At 43.6% G+C, this 22,421-nt stretch overlaps 1 protein-coding gene across 1 annotated transcript in view; it reads left to right on the forward strand.

Moving 5' to 3' along the window:
* Positions 1 to 22,421, forward strand: part of LOC119177245 (solute carrier family 23 member 1) — a 119,375-nt gene that overhangs the window by 47,931 nt on the left and 49,023 nt on the right. The window contains exon 7 of the mRNA XM_037428676.2: positions 17,745 to 17,926. Within this exon, the coding sequence (XP_037284573.2) occupies positions 17,745 to 17,926 (182 nt within the window). The remainder of the gene's footprint in view (positions 1 to 17,744; positions 17,927 to 22,421) is intronic.

Here is a 22,421-nt window from a genome sequence, read left to right on the forward strand (position 1 = left end):
TAAATTCAGGGGACAAATTACGTAAGCTTGCCCTCCCATTCACGAAAAAGTTGGACACGCCACTTGTTACCAGGCGCACAAAGGTCACTGAAATTGTTGCACTGCCTCCGTTTGCGAAAAGGGCGCGTTTCATACACAGCGAAGGAACAACTGAGATGCTTATTCGCGTTAATCTGTACCTCTGAGTACGTTTCATGCGTTCTTTGTGCGTGAGAAACGCGGGGCACGTTCCAATCTGCTTGCCATTTTGCGCGTAACCTTTCCAATTTGTTGCTATCACTTTCATTGCTTCGCCTTTGCGGCAAAGCTGTGACTTTTTTTTCTCTACCTTTTCCTAGCACCTACATTTATTTTTTATGAGTTATTTTTCGACCACATAAATTTTTCCATTTCAAAGTTTGCTATATGACATCAAAGGTGGTATGTATGCATATTATGCGTACAGCGTTACGTTCCAAAATGTTCAATAGGGTTGTCGGCCCACGTCATAGACCTCTAGAGTTAGCTACATACAAAGCTTTTGCTTTTAGTCCTTCCCTACTGTGAGCAAGTCCTTGAAATGATTCAAGTTTATCATTGTCATTACACGTACACAGGGCAAAGTGGTTGATATCTGCTGCGAAGTATCATTATTTCTGCGTCATCATGACTTCGAGGGAAGAGGGCACTCGTACAGTGCAGCATATGTTAGACCAACTAGTGCATCGCTTCATGGATAATAGTTGCCCTCATTGGCTGCTCCCGGTGAAGACAGAGAGGCTGCTAAAAGACACAAAATGAGAATACACACCACAAAAACGTCTTATCTTGGAAAAGAGCAGGGTATGTGTCTTGCGCTAGGAGAAAGATGTTTCACACCAACTGAAGATCGGCCAGCGGGCTCACGTGCGTGTGTTTTATTAGTCCTGACAACTTTCAAGCCACACAAACAGGTCAACGCGCAACGAGCTCGGGTCTCCTCGTTTTGTGTCAAACACAGAACGTACTATGTCCTTTGCATGATGGGAGACGTGTACTCAGTTGAACTAAAATGTGGGGAACGATACGTGGGACAAACAAATGGTCACGCGAATGTCGCATAATGTGCACAATGAAGGATAGAGTTATATCGCATCCACTGCTGTTATTCTGACTGATCCTCTTCGTTGATCAAGGTTCAGCTTGGGCCAGCCATAGGTCTTAATTAACTCCGCAATAGCAGATTGCAAAATGTATCTGCAATAGTAGTGAGACGTCTTTAAGCGCTCCATCAATTACGGTTCACACAATAGCTGTGAAAGTTTACGCGTCACAATAAAAACAGTTTACTTCTCTTTGGCAGCCACTTAGTTGTTTTGATATGATGACAAATTATAAGTGTTCATTATTATGTTGTTATACTGAAGGTATTTTATATTTTCATAGGTTTAATGTCTCACATCCATGGTGTGATTCTGAAGGACGCCCTAGTGTAGAGCTCCAGAAATTTCTGCCACTGGGGCCTCTTTAACGTGTCCATAAATCTAAGTACATGGCCACCATGTATTTTTTGCCTCCACCTAAAATAGAGTCGCCGCAGACGGGATTCAGTACCATGACCTTAGGGTTTACCAGTAGAGCGCCGTAACCCCTAGACCGCCACGACGTGCAATAAAGTGTTGTAATATTAAATCCCCTCCGACTCCCTTCAGCCCATTTCCAAGAAAATTCTGTATGTCATTTTCCCAAGTGTATCTTTGGCGGTCCATACCACTGTCGTGGACCACAACTAAATGCGCTGAAGTATTTTAAGGACATTGAGTTTATCACCTTGCATATTCACGCTATATTAATGGGCATCACAGCACTTCAGTGCCACATCACAACGTATACTTAACATTTACACTGTTTCATGGTTGCTGTAAGTGTTTGAGCAAGAACAGTCAAGATATAAGTATCACTGAAGGAACAAAACAGTTTTTCAAACAGAAAAAGTAGCTCACGCCTTAAAAGAGCATTAAAGTCAAATAACAATCTACGTGAGAGTGAAAGCTTATTGTATGACATTGTTCAAAACGACAATATTATCAACACCAGTGCCGTACTTACCGAGAAATTAGGACGAATGCACAAGAACACATGTGCCACAGAAAGACATTCGCAAAATGATCCTGATGACGTCAGAGTAACCACTTACATTTAACTACTAGTAATCGAACTAGCTGCACTAAATAAAGAACCTTTCGTGCAGCAAGAGGCTCAATAAAATGCCGCGGGTTCGTTTCTTTTTGATTCATGAAAAAAAAACTGCTAGACCTTATTATAGAGAACAGCGCGAGTGGCTCAAAAGTTCAATTTTGGCCTTTTTTAAACTGAACAGGTCGTGTCATCTCTTGGGGTACAGTTTGACCAAGCACGTCTGCCATCTCGGAGCATATGGCAGGGAATTATTCAGATAATTTAATTTTCATTTCATTTCATTTCACTTTATTTTCAATTCCTATATGATAAATCAATAAACTGTTTGGACCCGTAGCCAAAGGCTATAATAGGGTCTAATGATGCAATACAAAATGGCACAGTATTCAAACGATAGCACAAGGCAACAATAGCACATGTAGCAAAACAATAGAACAAGGCATTGAACCTGGATGCAAGATGATAAACATTGCGGATATAGTAAAGAAGATTAGGCAATGTACAGACATATATATTCAGATACTCGAACTTGGGTAAGATAACAGAAACATGTAATTTTTATACACAAACAAAAGAAAGGCAATGAGTAATAACAACTACGCAGTAAACTTTCACTGGACGTAGTGGTACTTATATACAAGGATTGAATGATTTTGTTACTGTTAAGGAGGTTACAGAGACACATTAGGGATTGCAAGGAAGTGTTTTTTTATTTTTAGAGGAAAGTTATTAGCCGATTTTATATCCTGGGACAATCTATTCCAGATTTTGGTACCGACGAACTGCAGACGCCGTTCTCCATAGACGTTGTTCGTGGGAGGAAGGTTAAAATTACCGGCAGCAGTATTCCTCGTAGGGCGGGATGAGCAGCAAAGAATGGACGAATGAACAGGACGGTTATACCTTATGATATTATTAATGGCAATGACTGTTCTCTGTTGCGCAAACTGTCCATTGGTAAAATTTGTAGTTTACAAAACAGAGGTGCGCTGGGATGATCGTGGTTTGAGTGCGTTATTATTCTTAGTGAGCGCTTCTGTAGTTTTCGTAAAGGCTCCAGGTATGTAGGGTAGGTCCAACCCCATGAATCAATGCTGTAGGACAGATGACAGTGGATGAGAGAAAAGTACGAGATTCGTAATATTGCGAGGTGGAAATAATTTCTCGCTTGCACCAATGCATGACAGCCCGAAGATAACCTCGAACACACTGATTTTATATTGGGTTGCCAGTGGAAATGGTTGTCGATAACTACACCTAGGTATTTAAATGTATTGATTCGTTCGAGTGCATAATTATTTATCTTTATTTGTATGCTGTCTAGATTTATTGGCATATGTCGGGAATGGATTATCATGTACTTTGTTTTTTTCGCGTTGACGGTAAGTTTATTTGCCTTGAACCAATGTGATATATTAGCTAGTTCAGCATTTGTTTTTGTTTCAATTTCTTGCATATTTTCCCCCGTAACAGTTAGAGCTGCATCATCCGCGTACAATAGTAGCTCTGCAGAATTAATAACCATCGGTAGGTCATTTATATATAATATAAAGAACAAAGGGCCCAGGACAGATCCCTGTGGGACCCCTGTGCTTATCGGCTTTTGCGAAGAAGTGATGCCACCTAGAGAAACAGTTTGACTACGATGAGTTAAGTAGCTGAAAAAGAATTCAAAGCTTTCGTTTCTAAAGCCTTAGTTATTTAATTTTTTTAAGGATGCTGTGATCGATAGTGTCGAATGCCTTCTGTAGGTCAAGAAATACAATAGAAACTAGTATAGGGCTAATTAAAGCTGTGTTGACATTTTGGGTCAATGTTTGAACTGCAGTGGAGTAGAATATCTCGGACGGAAACCATGCTGTTGCGGACATAAAGTTTTATATTTTTCCAGAAATTTGTTGATTCGAGAAGAAAGTAGCTTTTGAAAGATGTTATTTATTATACTGAGAACTGATATCGGGCGGTAACACGAACGGTCAGAGCGATCACCGTGTTTGAATACGGGCAATACTTTGGCGACTTTTAGAGGATCAGGGTCGGACGAGGTTGCTAGGAAATGATATAAAATTTGGCACAAGATGGGGCCTATTATGTCTATGTTATCCTTGATCAGATGGACTGTGATTTCATCCAGCCAGGTTTTGTTATTACAGACTTTGTTATCCAGGTTTTGTTATTACACAATTTTTCACGGTAGATAACAGCTCTCCTAATTCTATGTCATGAATAAAGAAGGTATTGGGTATGGAACTGGCTAAACACATGTAATTAGAGTCAGGATGACTAGATACCAAGGACGGGCCAATACTAGTGAAGTATGAATTGAATCTTTCAGCAGTTTGTTCATCTATTGATAAAGGGAGAATACGATGCGCACTAGAATTTTCTACAACCCCTTGTATAATTTTCCATATTGTTTTTGTATCCCCATTCGCGCGTTGAATGAAGCTGGAGTAGTAGTTCTTGCGTACGCGGATGATTGCCACTGGCCGTTGCTACTTTGTCTCCCGCTGCTTTTATTCTGCTGCTACTAGCATCGGCGGCCGCGCATATCTGCTTGAGGCGGGTAATTTGAAGTGCGCTCCGCCAATGTGGACCACTAAGACGTCAGTCTATCAAAAAAAAAGAACTTCCTTGGCACAAAAATGACACTATATACGAGGTTTCTGTACCGCTATTTCAACACTCAACGTCGACATAATAGTGAGTTGCCTTTATCTAGGCAGGGTTAAATTAACATGAGCAATATTGCATCATTGTTCGCTGACATACTTTGAGGAGATGAGCCCTCCGACCTCTCCCTCTCATACTGCGCAGCCATCATCATACATGATCACATAGAATGGTGCATGCCGAGCTCACTGCACTTTATGCTGAATCTGATTGTGTTAGTAAGAAGCCACCGTAATGAGCAATATCGTATAGTCACCGAACGTGACAGTTAAATCAAAGGACGCGACCTACATTTCAGTTAATCGAAACCCACGAAAAGTTGAGCAGGAATGAAAACACCGATGAAACTTCCCGAGCGACTCATGAGCCCGGTTGATGTCTCGTTAAGTAACATTGTCCATGTGGAACTAGAACGTCATCACCACGCGCCGTTTACGTTCTTTTGTGCTCGAACTTGTTAGTGTACCTTTCATCGAGGTTGTAAACACATCACAAACCACACTGTAGCAGTTGTGCCTTGGAACCGCGTATATTGATCATGTACGTCTCATCGAAAGGAATTATTGCCAGCTTCATGTGCAATGCATGCCACTTGGATGACACACTAACATTGTCTTTGTCATCTAAATATTAACAGGCAAAGGCAATGCCGAGCACTGTGCCGTCTAGGAAATTTACATGAAGTGGCACCCACCACCACTCCAAAGTGTACATGGTTACATTGTTTGCCCTCGACTTTCTCACTCCCGTTCTCTTCCACTTTCTGATTTTTTCATTCATACTCCTTACTTCCTTGCCCTTACTTAACAAGCTCTTATGGCTTCTCGTTAACTTCCCCGCCTTGCTATGCGTCTTTTTTTGCTTTATCTGACGATATGACCAATTGGGAAAGCCCTAAAGATCAGATGATAAGAGAGAGGGCTGAGAAGTTAATCACTGAAAGTCACCATTGTCACATAAAAGTAATATCTGTGTGAGACCATATCATTCCATCCTGAATAATGAAGACAATTAATGTTAAAAAATGAAAAAGAGACAATCCACCCCAACAAGCAAAACACTAATTTACAGTCATTGTGGAGTATAACCATAAAGTGAACATTGCAATTCTGAATCTGCATAAGTAAAAAAAGAAAATAAGGCAGCTTCACGCTAGGGTTCTTGATAAGCCTGAAGGAAGTGCGTAGCTGGGCAGCCTGCTTTGTTTCTCTACGATTTTTTCTTATTTTCCTCCTCTCTTTCTTCTTATTTGTATTTTGCAGTTTTTTTATTTTTCATTTCCATTGTCATCCTATTTTCTCCTTTCTTTCTGTCTCTACTTACAGCTTGCTTCTTAATTCATTTGTATGCATGCTTTTGCCTACGTCACGGGCCCCTTAAGTTCTCCGCACTGAATGTAATCATCAAGGCACTCGAAGAACAAGAGTTAGAATACTTCTTTCTTTGTCGCGAGCGCGCGCTACAAATGTATAACTTATCTGCAGTTTTGCTTGCGTACCGCCAATCATTGACGACATCATAAGACCCCTGCTGAAGACAGCCCGGCTTCCTATAAGCGTTGAACAACAGCCCAGTCTCACAAACTGTGCCTTGAAGATACTCCATGCAGTAAAATCAAGTGCTCTAGGAGAATCATATTACCTCACCACCAAGAACAAGCGGTCAGCTCAGAGTGGACGATTCACAGCAATGTATCATCAAAAGTCGGTAACCACAGCGAATAAAGTCACGTGGAAGAAAAGAAACAGTTTGGGGGGATCCAAAGTCTTCTAATAAGCAGTGTATAACCTAAAGTCATCATGATCGGCGGGCCATAGAAACAGAAAGAACGAGTAGAGCACGATTACTATGTGCGATTCAGCAGGGGTAGTAATCGACGAGTAATCATTCCTTGTGTTTCATCAACTCAGGCTGAAACGACTGCCGAATATTCTAAATGAAACAAACGAATAAAGCTGGTGGTTAAGATGGAGAACGACTAAAGTAGAGATGAGTAAAACTTTCTGGCAGCTACATATTCATTTTTCGAGGCGTTGGTCGCTGTTTCGTACCCGTAGGCATAAATCAAATTACTTCGAATGAATTAGGAAATCGTGCGATTGCGATACCAATCCACAGTGCACAGTGCTGCTCACAGGGGGCTCGTCAAGTAAATTTATATGCTGAAGTTGTGGTGGTGCAGCGACAGTGAAAATAACGTTATACTAAAGGGCATTGGAGTATACGCGCGTTACACTTCATAAAATTTAGAAGTGGTCGTTTTATGGCTTGAATGTTTCATGCATAAAAATGCAGGAAGTGTGTCCCGGGCTCGCTTTTCTTTTAATGATGCATTAAGCTGCGCTTTGAAACAAAATACATTCACATCCAGAAGTTATCCAAAATGACTTCTTTGTGCATGCGCGGACAGTCAGGAAAGAAAAATAACATTGCTTCACAATCTTCTCTTCACATCAACCCGTTTTTCATGAACTACATTTTGTAACACTGTCGAGAGTGTCTTTCAGGAATAGCTTTCACTGATAAAAAACACATGAATGCAACAAGAATATAAACAATGCTTGCCGACCACACTGTCTTTTGAGGAGAACTTTCTCGAAGAACAGGAACGTGGTGGGTAGGGTACCTACAACTACTGCGATAACCGTTTCAAGGATAAGAAGTCTACCTCTCAGAGCCACGACATAATTAGGAGGCCTGCTATGAAGGGTGTAGCCAGGATTAATTTTGACCACATGAGGTTTGTTCACCAGTAGCTAAATCTGAGTTAACGGGTGTTCTGGTATTCCCCCCACCCCCTATAAATGCTGCCTTCGAGGCTGCGAACAAAATTCAGGTCTTCAACCTTAGCAGCGTGATGCCTTACCTGCTAAGGTATAGAGCAACAGGTGTGTTAGGAAGGAAAGAATCTATTTGATTGGGCTTACGCTGTTTTTGTCATTTTTTACGAAATTTGCAAAGTTTCAAAAAAGCTTACAAACATCAAGATGCTTTATTTCAAATTTAGGTTGGCAAAGAAATCTTGCGTAGAGGTCTTTATGTCTAATTATAAACGTATGCAACAATGCAGGACAAATGCTCGCATTTCCATCGTATACCACGTTGAGTCATGTCGGTGTTCCCAGCGATCGGATGGGCCACAATAATAACCTACGGCTTCGCGATCTGGTTGTCACAGTTCATTTATTGAACGTGACTTATCCCTCCTGCACACATGCTTGAGTATCCACCATTTCCTCTTCGTAGACTTCAATTTTTTTCCCATCAGTTTTTTTTTCCTTCACTACTTAACCGATAAGCATTAAAATATATTTTCAAATATGCTGTTCTTCCTGCGTGCCCATACTCTTTCTCTCTCCAGCCCCCCCCCCCCTACTTTTATTTTCAATTTTCTAATCATAAGCGCTTCACTGCGTATTCTGGTGCCATTTCATTTTGATAAAGTATAGGCTTTCTTTCATGCAATATTTTACTCTGGTAATGAGTTTCTTGGGCAGTACGCCTCATTTACCGCGGCGTATTTATTTGTGCGCAATGAACTATATATATATATATATATATAAATTTGACGCCAAACAGTGGGCTGAAATAGAGGTGGTCATGTGTACGCAAACCTTGCAACGTGGTTTGCCACAAGGGTGACAACCTGAATAGGCAGGATGAGTTAGTACAGATGAAGCAAAAAAGGGCGTTTTTCACAGTCACGGAAAGGATCAACATAACAAGGGTGATTATGTACCACAAATGCATTTAACAATATTGCGTTAAAACAACTCTATGCACTAACAAGAAACATAGGCAAACAACCAGCAACAATGCGCTAAAAGAATTAACAAAAAACAGGTGTAAAGCAACGAGAACAGCATTATAAAGAAAACATAGGTGAATTATGTGGCAATGGTGATTTGAAAAAAAAACTTAGGTAAAAGTGACATACATGGCATTCATGAGAAAAAAATATAACAGATTTGTATGTAACAGGCTGACAACTGATGAAAGCGGCAGACATGTGATAGGGAATTTAGCCTTGTCCGTGACATAGTGATCCCGTTGCTGAACGTGCGCCCAGGAACGTGAGCTTTCCTACGCTTTCGTTAATGCCGAATGACAGTGCTTTAAATTTGTAGATGAGAAATGATTCGCGTGCTTCCCATTCGTGGTGATACTTAAAACCAGATTCTAATATGGTTGCTGTTAGGTTATCGAGTGAATGTCCTGTCGTATTCAGGTGCTTAGATAGGGGTAGGTTAGGAAAAGTTGTGACATGCGCCTTGTGGTTATTAAACCGCAGTCTGAATGTTGTCGCTGTCTGGCCTAAGTACTGAAGCTTACAGACTGAGCACTCAAGTAGGTACACACAGTTACTTGTATCGCAATCGTAATCACCATTAATTTTCATTGTGAAATTTGACGCCAAACAGTGGGCTGAAATAGAGGTGGTCATGTGTACGCAAACCTTGAGACGTGGTTTGCCACAAGGGTGACAACCTGAATAGGCAGGATGAGTTAGTACAGATGAAGTCAGCATATTGTGCAAGTTTCTCGACCGGCACTAGACTACACGTGGCAATTCCGAAAATATGTTTTTGAGACGGTCGCTCTGCATAAGAATGTTGTGGTGCCTTCGTAGGATGTGGTTAACGTTTGGTGCTGATGCGGAATACGTTAATATAAGGTTTGTAGATGGTCGCTGTTCAGCAGGCTTGTTGGAGTGGAGGAGCACGCTCCTGTCCACTTCATAAGCACGTTTAATGACATCGTCAATTATCTGAAGCGGGTACTTTTGTCTTCTTAGCGCATCACTGAGCTTGTCACAATTATCCCTGAAGTCAGATTGTGCGGAGCAAAACCTTTTAAAACGGAGCGCCTGGCTTTACGGTATGCTTGTCTTGTTGTGTCTTACGTGGCTACATTCGAAATGAAGGTATGAAGGTAGCGGTGTCTATCAGTCGACTTTCTGTAAAGCTTTGTCGTTAGTTTATCACCTGATATGCATACCGTGACGTCCAGAAAGTTTATGTTCGATGCTGAGTAGGCGAGCGAGAAGGAGATTGATGGATGAAAATTGTTAAAGCTTTCCACAAAAGACAAAAGTTCAGTTTTCCCGTGACGCCATATCAAACAGATATCGTCAATAAAGCGCTTATAGTATAACGGTTTTAGGGTGCACGTGGCAAGAAACATGTCCTCCAATGTGCCCATGAATATATTGGCGTAATTCGGTCCAATCTTCGTGCCCATCGAAGTGCCACTCGTCTGTACATTGTGAGTTTGATTAAATTCGAAGTTATTTAGTTGCAGAATTAGTTTTAAAAGGGAGGCTAGAGTTGAGCTGGCAATAGGTTTGTCTAGCGAAGATTCGTCATATGCACGTATTACGGACTGAATGCCGTCGTCATGCGGGATATTCGTGTATAGAGAAGCTACATCTAGAGTGACTAGTAGCGCTTTGTCGGGTACGTCAAGATCAGCAATGTCACTCAAGAAATGGTTAGTGTTTCGAAGATACGAGGAAAAGGAGACGCGAATTACTCTGATAAGAGCGTCAATGTAGCCGGAAAGAGGTTCAGTAACCGTACCCATAGCCGAAACTATTGGACGACCGGGGTTATTTGTTTTGTGCACCTTCGGTAATAAATAAAACCTTCCTGCAACAGGACTAAGCGGTATTAGTGATTCCATCGTCTTTTTACTGATGCACCCTTTTTGTAAAAGTTCCTCAAGGGCCTCGGCAATAATGCGTTTAAAGTCCTCAGTTGGGTCGTGACTGAGCTGCCTATAGTGTGCAGTGTCGGCTAACTGTCTCAATGCTTCAGTGATATAGTCGGAGGTATTCATTACCACTACTGCACCGTCTATGTCAGCGGGCTTGATAACAATGTCCGAACGGTTCTGCAATGTCCTAATCGCTTTCCTTTCATTTGATGTCAAGTTGTGTTTGAAAGAATTTTTCTGGTTATATGCTTCAAGAATATCGTGTTGGACAGCTGAAATGTACATATCAAGGCACTTGTCACGTTGTACCGGTGGTGTCCAATGTTTACTGGATGACACGCTGTTGGATGAGAATCGTTCATGAAAAAATTCACGTAGTCTCATGTTCCGCGCGAAGTCGTCAAGGTTCTTTACGAGCTGAAATTCATTGTACCTGCCAGGCGGTGCAGTAGTGGTAATTAATACCTCCGGCTATATCACTGAAGAATTGAGACAGTTAGGCGACACTGCACACTATAGGCAGCTCAGTCACGACCCAACTGAGGACTTTAAACGCATTATTGCCGAGGCCCTTGAGGAACTTTTACAAAAAGGGTGCACCAGTAAAAAGACAATAGAATCACTAATACCGCTTAGTCTTGTTGCAGGAAGGTTTTATTTATTACCGAAGGTGCACAAACCAAATAACCCCGGTCGTCCAATAGTTTCGGCTATGGGTACGGTTACTGAACCTCTTTCCGGCTACATTGACGCTCTTATCAGAGTAATTCGCGTCTCCTTTTCCTCGTATCTTCGAAACACTAACCATTTCTTGAGTGACATTGCTGATCTTGACGTCCCCGACAAAGCGCTACTAGTCACTCTAGACGTAGCTTCTCTATACACGAATATCCCGCATGACGACGGCATTCAGTCCGTAATACGTGCATATGACGAATCTTCGCTAGACAAACCTATTGACAGCTCAACTCTAGCCTCCTTTTTAAAACTAATTCTGCAACTAAATAACTTCGAATTTAATTAAACTCACTATGTACAGACGAGTGGCACCTCAATGGGCACGAAGATTGGACCGAATTACGCCAATATATTCATGGGCACATTGGAGGACAAGTTTCTTGCCACGTGCGCCTTAAAACCGTTATACTATAAGCGCTTTATGGACGATATCTTTTTGATATGGCATCAAGGGGAAACTGAACTTTTGTCTTTTGTGGAAAGCTTTAACAATTTTCATCCATCAATCTCCTTCTCGCTCGCCTACTCAGCATCAAACATAAACTTTCAGGACGTCACGGTATGCATATCAGGTGATAAACTAACGACAAAGCTTTACAGAAAGTCGACTAATAGACACCGCTACCTTCATTTTGAACGTAGCCACGTAAGACACAACAAGACAAGCATACCGTACAGCCAGGCGCTCCGTTTTAAAAGGTTGTGCTTCGTACAATCTGACTTCAGGGATAATTGTGACAAGCTCAGTGATGCGCTAAGAAGACAAAAGTACCCGCCTCAGATAACTGACGATGCCATTAAACGTGCTGATGAAGTGGACAGGAGCGTGCTCCTCCACTCCAACAAGCCTGCTGAACAGCAACCATCTACAAACATCATATTAACGTATTCCGCATCAGCACCAAACGTTAACCACATCCTACGAAGGCACCACAACATTCTTATGCAGAGCGACCGTCTCAAAAACATATTTTCGGAATTGCCACGTGTAGTCTAGTGCCGGTCGAGAAACTTGCACAATATGCTGACTTCATCTGTACTAACTCATCCTGCCTATTCAGGTTGTCACCCTTGTGGCAAACCACGTTGCAAGGTTTGCGTACACATGACCACCTCTATTTCAGCCCACAGCTTGGCGTCAAATTTCACAATAAAAATTAATGGTGATTACGATTGCGATACAAGTAACTGTGTGTACCTACTTGAGTGCTCAGTCTGTAAGCTTCAGTACTTAGGCCAGACAGCGACACCATTCAGACTGCGGTTTAATAACCACAAGGCGCATGTCACAACTTTTCCTAACCTACCCCTATATAAGCACCTGAATACGACAGGACATTCACTCGATAACCTAACAGCAACCATATTAGAATCTGGTTTTAAGTATCACCACGAATGGGAAGCACGCGAATCATTTCTCATCTACAAATTTAAAGCACTGTCATGCGGCATTAACGAAAGCGTAGGAAAGCTCACGTTCCTGGGCGCACGTTCAGCAACGGGATCACTATGTCACGGACAAGGCTAAATTCCCCATCACATGTCTGCCGCTTTCATCAGTTTTCAGCCTGTTACATACGATTCTGTTATATTTCGTTCTCATGAATGCCATGTATCTCACTTTTACCTAAGTTTTTTTTTTTTTTCAAATCCCCATTGCCACATAATTCACCTATGTTTTCTTCATAATGCTGTTCTCGTTGCTTTACACCTGTTTTTTGTTAATTCTTTTAGCGCATTGTTGCTGGTTGTTTACCTATGTTTCTTGTTAGTTCAAAGAGTTGTTTTAACGCAATATTGTTAAATGCATTCGTGGTACATAATCACCCTTGTTATGTTGATCCTTTCCGTGACTGTGAAAAACGCCCTTTTTTGCTGCGCAGACTTCACCGTATATTATCATTTCGTGATATAGTCTTGTCATTATCACATCGTGCTGTTTCGCATGCTGATTTGTGTGCCACTGTCATATATGTGACATTTGATATTAAATAGACACGTGTTGGGGGCCCCCAACGTATATAAGCAGCACGTTGACGTTTGCAATGTATTCCCTGACGAAGGCCGGACCCCCGGCCGAAACGTAGGAGCAATAAAAGTTTTCGCACGTTTGTCCGCTCAAGCCAATTTATATATATATATATATATATATATATATATATATATATATATATATATATATATATATATATATATATATATATATATATATATATATACAAAGAAGACCCTACGAACATTTGTTATAGACCGTCATATCCTTAAGACTTGGTGATTTCAATTCAATTCCCAGACGTTAAATAGCACTAAAACTGAACAGGAAATAAAACAAGTAAGACTGGTGCACTTACATCTGGCAACATCATATTTTTGATCGTTGTTACTGTTTATCTCAGCCTTCATGGCATAGTGGAAGAGAATGTGAAAGTACTTTCGTACGGACCAGCAGTGAAATGATAAATGAGAATCAATTTCTGAATTCCAAAAACGCATCGGCAAAGGAAACTGTGCCTGTTTGTTGTTGTGAATACGTCATTAATCTACTGGATTTGTGGCACTCTCGGCGCCCTAATTTTGCAAGGATGTGGCGATAAAAACACAGAACACGCCGAAAAAATTCAGCCATGGATGAAATTGCTGCTTTAGTCTTATGTATGAAACTAAGTGGACCCTAAGAAACACATTCTGCCATCTTCAAGACAGGACGGGTTGAACGCATCGAAATAGATAAGTTTCTTTTTTGTGGATGAAAGAAGGGGTTAAGAAGTTGGCATAGAGGATCGCTTCGGTCGTTTGAGTATGTCAGCGAATGAGACTGGGAATGAGACTGGGCGCATCGATATCAATGCTCTTCCGGTTTCGTAAATTGAAAGAAGGATTCACCTTCTCTGCTTCGTTAAATTTAGAGTTCACTGGCTGTTTAGGCCTATTGTACTATACAACTGATCACATATGCCTCTTCCTGTATCTATGTCCCAGCTAATCACAGCACTATCCTTTTTTTCACGGATCTCTCAGCCCCACCCATAAGCCCATATGAGAGACCAGTACTTCTGAAATAAAAAAAAAACTAGCCTGTACTTAACTTATTGTCATTTGGTGATGTCCGAGTGCGTTTTGATTTTAAATATTAATTTCTCCTCGTTCTCCTCGTAAACTTCATGATACTCGTGCACCTGACAAAAGTGGTTCCGCGTATAAGTTTCATCAAGTTTTCGGGAAGCAACACATTGTTCTATTCAAGCGATTTTACCGCAATAGCGTTGAAGAGCTCGTTTTGAAGAGATTCTGCGGTAGTGTCGGCATCGCCGTGTTTAGTTGTGAGCAAAAAATCATCATCTCACGCGTGAACAAAAAAAAAAACGAGACCAATGGAAATAAATTAAATAATAAAAACTTCAGGGTCCGAGTTGGGATCGCCCCCGGGTCGTTTGGGTCCAGATGTGGGTTCAACTGAAGTCGTTTTCAGGGCAGGCGGTTGTTGTACCACACAACCATGCGTCTGCTTGTGAATACAGGGAAAAACAATTCCTCTACTTGGAAATGCCATGAAAGTAACTTTCATGCTTTACATACACACGTGTCCTGTATACATGCTTCCCAATTCAACATTAAATATTGGAGTAATAATGCGTGGTACAAGTGCCCATTGCCTGTGGACGTCAGAACATGTGATTATAATATGACTTCGTGGTTTAAAGCACCTCACCCCCTGCCAAAGGCACACACAGTAATGCGAATTCGCCCTTAAGGACAAATAGTAGCCATACAGCAAGTTCGAAAATATTTCACCCTCACAATTGGCAGTGGCTTAAAGCGTGCTACCCATTACACAGTATGCAGCCTCATACGAAACCTTCACTGACGTAAGCCATTTGGAACTCAGTATACACTCAAGAAACAGGATATATCTATCCGTTCCAAGTCTTAAAGGTGACACCTAAGGGTCCCGCAGTTTTTTTTTTACTTTTGAAACTTCACATATAGAAAATTATGCTCGCTATTTAATTGGTGAAACAAAAAAAATGATAGAGCGATGCCGCTATCTGTAAGCGAGACGACTGATTTGCCAGTTAACACAGACGTATTGATGAGGAAAGAAGGCATAAATGAAGTAGTTGACAAAAGGCGTATTCATTAACATAGACGTGGCTGATCGCCCTATACAGGAATCGGTATAACACGAAAGTGAAACGCGTTTTTACAGAAGTAGTTCGGCGTTTATTGTGCAATGTTTCAGCAGTAGCAACACATTGTAAAGTTACGTTAAGAATGGCAAGCAGGTTGAAACTTGCAGCACACAAGTGAAGCAGAATGAAAGCACGATATTAGCAGACACAGTACGAGCACCGACTAACAACTGTCACAGCGTGACACTTAACGCCCGGTGTTAAACAAAAAGAAAGACTCACAAAACGAGCGCACAAGTCCTCACAGTACAAGCTCGAACATCTGCCACACTTCTTCAAATGTCATGTGTCAGTAGCATGCTCCTTTCGTTAATGCGGCCGCGGGAGTGTGCGAAGTGACCTTCGTTTTCTCCCGAATTACGAGTCTGATAAGCGCGTGCGCAGTTGAGACCACGCTCCTTGGAGGTGGTGCTTCGTGGACACCATGACTTATAGAGCGCGCCCAACGCGAGCCCGTCTCGCCATCTCACTCTAATAGTGAAAACGCGCTAAAATCTTGAAGCTCCAAGGACAGCCAAACGGTGTATAATGCATCTAATTGGTTTGCCGTTAGCATTCCTAACAACGCACGCTTTGTGGCGTAGTAGTTACCTTCGCTCGCTGAGAATCGAGAGGATGCTGGTTCAATTACGCGCGACTAATACATGCATTATGGTATTTTTCTATGCAATATCTTTTACTATATATTTTTCAACGTCACTTCAGTGATGAAAGCACGCCAGCGGAGTCGTGGTGGACCCCGGCACAAAACACGTGTTGAAAAACTAACCAGTGGGACTTTCAGTTCTTTTCGAAAGTTACTTGATCACACAAAATTCGACATCAACTTCACCGCATTTTGGAGTAACAAAGAGACAGGGCTGCACTTCGGCCTCGTTATCACCGAAAGCATTCAATGTTCGAGATAGGCAACCTCGCTCTAAGTCACCTGTCTATTGTCACTATAGCAAGGACCACAGTAATTGTGGCATTAGAGATAGTACATTGAAATATCATCGTGGGGGTCGGTGGGTTTGGATAAATGATGAACAAAGAAGACAAACACCGACAACAAGTAAAAGATAATTTAACCCGTTGGTTTCTAAGCTTTGGTTTGCAATGGCATTAGACGCAATTAAAATCCACTGTTAACGTAATAGTGCTAAAGAGCTTGTTTGGCTAGAATTCAAGTCTCGGAATCGACGTAATCGGCCATGAGCAGAAAATCAGCAAGGTACGTGAGCGAAAATTCGAAAATCTGTATATGATCTGTAATCGAACGCAGAACTTCTACGTGTCAAGGTGTTTTACCACTAAGCCATGTTCATGCTTGAAACGTTTGGCAAATAAACAAACAAACAAATGTCATGCAGTGTGAGCAGTGTCCTAACTCATGTAATATTGCATGACATAAGCGTAGAATCGAGATTATATCCCAACGTCGAAACGTGCGAATCACTTGTACAAGTAATTTGTTGAAAGCCTCACCATTTACAAAGTTCCGAGCCATACTTGATTATCATTATCAGAAACAATATCAACAAAGAGTGGACCTGCGAAGGTTCGTGTGTTGCATTACATTCGCGTAAAGTTGGTACTTCATCAATTCACAAAAGGAAGAATTTTGGCGCAGTATAAGCTTCGCAGATGTGCTTTCAATAAGCATTGCACACTAACTTGAAACATGTGACATGTTGAGCAGTGGCCTGAGTGAAGTGCCTGTTTGGTTTGTACGCATTTATCTTCCCATGTATAGCTTGAGTGATGGCTATTCAATGGGGCTACCCAATTTTATGAAGTGGAAGCTGGACACGCAGGTGCTGTATCAATCACCGCATGGTATGTACATGCTTCGGGAGGTGCGCCACTCCCAGGCATGCCCCGTTATGCATGATATACGTTTACACTCATAAAAGGAAAAGCCCACTGCATGGCAGTATACTTTCTTACGACGCTGCAATGCTTGTAGCCACTAGAATAATAAACTGTGCAGTAATAAATGCATTGGATACAAATTTTAGTGTTCTTTGCTTTATTAGTACAGTACTAAGAAATATAAGCTTGGATTTCTCAATATTGGACATGCGATTTTTTGTCCCTTTTCCTTCTTCAGGCCTATTATTCATCTCCATGACTAAGCATGTTTTCACCTTCACCCTTATTTTCTTCATTTACACATTTCATTCAAGAATGCGTAGTCGTGCGAAACGTGCAAACACTGGTACGCGTCTGATTTTGATCGTTCAACGTCCATTCACGCTGTTGCTCAGGAGCTACGTTCATTTGGTGCAGATCTCCGGTGCCATCATTGCGTCGGCGGCGTTCGAGGTTCTACTGGGCTTCACGGGCATTGTGGGTTTCCTGCTTCGATGGGTGACCCCGCTGGGTATCGCACCCTGTATCGCCCTGGTTGGCCTGTCACTCTTCGAGGAGGCCGCTCGGCTCAGCGCCGGCAACTGGGGCGCATCGTTAATGTTGAGTACCCGCTCGTCCTCTTCTCTCTGACAATAACAAATGTGCAATTCACTGCAACTGTACCACTAGAGCAGCTAACGAACTTACACGTGAGGCTCACGCATAGAAAACATTGCGTAATGTAAGACCCCAGTTTGAGTCCCATGAAGGCCCATGAAGACACACTTCGAAGAATATCTGCTATCTATCTAAACTGATCCTTATGAACAGCGCATTTAATAAATACATATATATCAACCGCAACATTGTTCAATCGAAACCTATAATTGCGTATGTGAAGAAAAAATGAAAGGAGTTTGATGATTAATATGTGGGGTTTAATGCCCACAAACCACCATTATAATATGAGAGATGCCGTAGTGGAGGGCTCCGGAAAGTTTACCCCCTGGGGTTATTTAATATGCACTTAAATCTCAGCACACGGGCCTACAACATTTCCGCCTCCATAGCAAATGCAGCCGCCGCAGCCGGGATTCGACCCTGTGACCTGCGGGTCCGCAGCCTAGTACCTTAGCCACTAAACCAACGTGGCGGGGAAATCACATGAAAGAGGTATCTGCGCACGACCTCTGGCGTTTCCTGTACTGTGGCGGAGCGCGTTTTCAGATGCTTACGAAATATAAATATAGCATAAATAAAATATAAACACAATAACCTTTTCATTCAGTGGAAATAGGCGGCTGAGCTAAATGAGCGAATAGAAGTTGTTGCTGCTAATATTCTATAGCCACTCTGAAATTTCTGAGAGGTGGCCACTGGTAATCACCGTGAGCTGATTAAATCGGGCTAATTTAGAAGGCGATATTGAAACTGGCGCACCAAACAACGCATAAACTATTCATGTGGGCCCCGCCGCGGTGGTTTACTGGCTAAGGTACTCGGCTACTGACCCGCTGGTTGCGGGATCAAATCCCGGCTGTGGCGGCTGCATTTCTGATGGAGGCGGAAATGTTGTAGGCCCGTGTGCTCAGATTTAGGCGCACGTTAAAGGACCCCAGGCGATCGAAGTCTCCGGAGCCCTCCACTACGGCGTCTCTCATAATCAAATGGTGGTTTTGGGACGTTAAACCCCACATATCAATCAATCAATTCATGTGAAAAATACCCTTAATGACGGCACTGTTTCTATCGCATCAGAGAAGGAATATTGTCACGTGCTTGCTCAAGAAAGACGATGACAGTTGTGCATTTGCCACGAAGGACTACGAAATGGACGAAGAAGAACTTGCTTGCGCGTTCTAATTAAAAAGATCGACCTGCTTTTGGTGTCTCAGTCTCTACGACAAGACCTCTGTTTTGACGTCGTGACACTGGTGGACGTGCTGGGGCCTACAACCGGATGCAGGACAGTCTTGCTCGGACCCGTTCACCTAGTCCAGAGACCCAGCCCCTCGTCACAACTCCGGTGCACCGATTAGGTCGGCGCCTACTAGGCCTAAGTCCGAAGTCCGCACCTGTTCCGCCTCTAACCAGCATGGCAGCTCCTACCACATCCACGGCTACCCTTCCATCGCAGACCACTTTTCCCTTGCAGGTGACTCTCGAACATCCTCGCGTTCCTGAAGCTTTTCATGAGGAAGAGTACGAGGATGTCGAAGACTGGCTCGAACAGTTCAAACGGGTCGCTGTATCTAACCACTGGACCGAACAGCACAAACTTGACCGTGCATATTTCGCCCTGGAAGATAGCGCTCGCACGTGGTACGAGAACCAGGAGGCTACTTTCCAATCTTGGGGAGATTTCCGTCGAAAGCTCCTCGCCACATTTTTGAACACGAACAGACGGGATCGCGCACAGCAACTGATTGAAGCTCGCGGACAAAAACCCAACGAAACAGCCACCATGTACGCAGAGGGTATGATTCGTCTGTTTCGACGAGCTGGCCCTGACATGCTCGAGGCGAAAAAGGTGCGTCACCTAATGCAGGGTGTCAAAGAACCAGTGTTTGTGGGCCTCGTATGAAATCCACCTACAACAGTAGATGAATTCATAAGAGAGGCGACTGTCATCGAGCGCGCACTGCGACAACGATACCGACACTTTGACCACCTGCCGAACCACACAGCAGTAAGTGCGGCAGCTCAGAACACTGCCGTGTGTGAAAGTTTCCTGCGACAAATGATTAGGGAAATACTGCGTGAGGAACTTCGGGCCCTGCGTCCCTCCTACCCAACCGCCCGTCGCATCTGTTGCCGAAATCGTCCGCCAGGAGTTGAAGCAAGTCGTTACACCACCGGCGCCAAGTCCTCAGCCACATTCAGCGAGCTACGCTGATGTGGTCCGTCGTCCTCCACCGTCATTTGTGGCGACACCCTTCCAGCCACGACCCGCGGCCGTACCTTGGTGGCAACGTGATTTCATGAGACGACCACCAGTTCGCCGAACTGACTTGTGGCGCATGGCCGACCGTCGACCTATTTGCTTCCGCTGCGGAGAACCAGGTCACATTGCTCGCTATTGCCGTCATAGTGATTCCGGCTTCGGGAACTTTTCTCGTCCCGCTACTTTCCGCTCTGAAGACCGTCGTGCCCACGATGCCGATCAACTGTCGACTGGCCAAACAACTACACCGTGTCGCTGGCAATCTCCATTTCCTGCGCGTCACCGTGACTTCCCTCAGAGCTACGCGGACGTCACCAGAGGCCGTTCGCCTAGCCCGCGCCGGGGAAACTAACTGCTGCGACCTCCAGGGGCAAAGTTGCCAATCTTCGAGACACCGAAAAGTTCCCCCTATCATCGCAAGAAGATATGACGACAACCACGACGAATACGATGACGAATACGACGACGAATACGACGACGAATACTAATGCCGGTGAAGTTGTACGTGCTGATCTTGGCGTTTTCATTGACGGACATTACGTTACAGCACTGGTCGACACTGGCGCCGACTTCTCAATCATGCGACAAGAACTCGCCGACCACCTTAGAAAGGTCAAGACACCGTGGACAGGGCCACATAAGGAGTGCTGGTGGTCAGCTGATGATTCCCACGGGTAAATGCACAGCTCGACTTCGCATTGGGGATTCTAGCTTCGTGGCCACTTTCGTCCTGTTGCCAGACTGTTATAAAGAGCTAATTTTGGGCATAGATTTTCTTCGAGATCATGGCGCTGTTATCAACATCCCTCAACATATGGTGACGTTTTGCGCACATCCGTATGTCGACGACAGCAGCGATGAACTACGCGGCAGTTTGCGAATAGCCGACGATGTGGCGCTCCCACCAAGATCCTGCTGCCTTGTGTCTGTGTCCAGTGGGTGGCCTTCCTATAAGGATGTGATAATGGAGCACATAGTCGCTCTTTTGCTCACGCAAGGCATTTCCATCGCGAGAGGCATCTTAACGCTTACTGGTGGACAGGCAGAAGTGCTCCTTACAAACTTCAGCAACGAGCGTCGTCAAATCCAGAAGGGTACCGCAATTGCCTACTTCGATGATATAGACCAAGCCGGGGATTGCTGTGCTTTGCAACCAGATAGCGCGACAGTCCCTGCCTCGACAACTTTGTCGGTGGACATCTGCTCCACGCTACCACCCTCTGATAGGAAGCGTCTGCTTGGACTTATACACCCATTCAAAGACTGCTTTTCGCGTACATCAAAGGTCCAGTGGACCCCATTGACCAAGCACCGCATCATTACTGAAGACAACACGCGACCGATTCGGCAGGACCCCTACCGTGTTGCTCCGAAAGAACGCGAGGAGATTCACAAGCAAGTACAGAAGATGCTCGAGGATGACGTCATACAACCTTCGAAAAGTCCTTGGGCGTCCCCCGTGGTTTGGTCAAGAAAAAAGACGGCAGCTTGCGTTTCTGTATTGATTATCGCAAGTTGAACCAAGTCACAAAAAAAGACGTCTATCCACTGGCTCGCATAGACGATTCACTCGATCGGCTGCGTCATGCGCGCTATTCCTTTTCAATGGACCTCCGAAGCGGCTACTGGCAAATAGAAGTCAACGAGAGAGATCGTGAAAAAATGGCCTTTGTGACGCCTGATGGCCTTTACGAATTTAACGTGCTTCCTTTTGGGTTGTGCTCAGCGCCAGCCACTTTTCAGCGTCTCATGGACACTGTACTAACGGGTCTGAAGTGGCAAACATGCTTGGTCTATCTGGACGATGTTGTTGTATTCTCAGCATCATTCGAGGAACATCTCAGCCGTCTATCCACCGTACTCCAAGCCATACGCTCGGCCGGCCTGACTTTAAAACCAGAAAAATGTCATTTTGCTTTCAATGAACTCAGCTTTCTAGGCCACGTCGTCAGTCACGAGGGTGTTCGAGCTGACCCGGCCAAAATAGACGCCGTAGCGCAATTTCCTGCTCCCCGTGACAAAAATGCTTTGAGACGCTTCTTAGGGTTGTGCGCCTATTACCGGCGATTTATCGAGGACTTTTCGTCTATTGCGGCGCCATTGACACGACTCACACGTGAGGACGTCCCCTTCTTTTGGGGTGAACAGGAGAATATGGCATTCAATGAACT

Source organism: Rhipicephalus microplus, chromosome X, assembly GCF_043290135.1.
Source record: "Rhipicephalus microplus isolate Deutch F79 chromosome X, USDA_Rmic, whole genome shotgun sequence".
Classification (NCBI taxonomy): domain Eukaryota; kingdom Metazoa; phylum Arthropoda; class Arachnida; order Ixodida; family Ixodidae; genus Rhipicephalus; species Rhipicephalus microplus.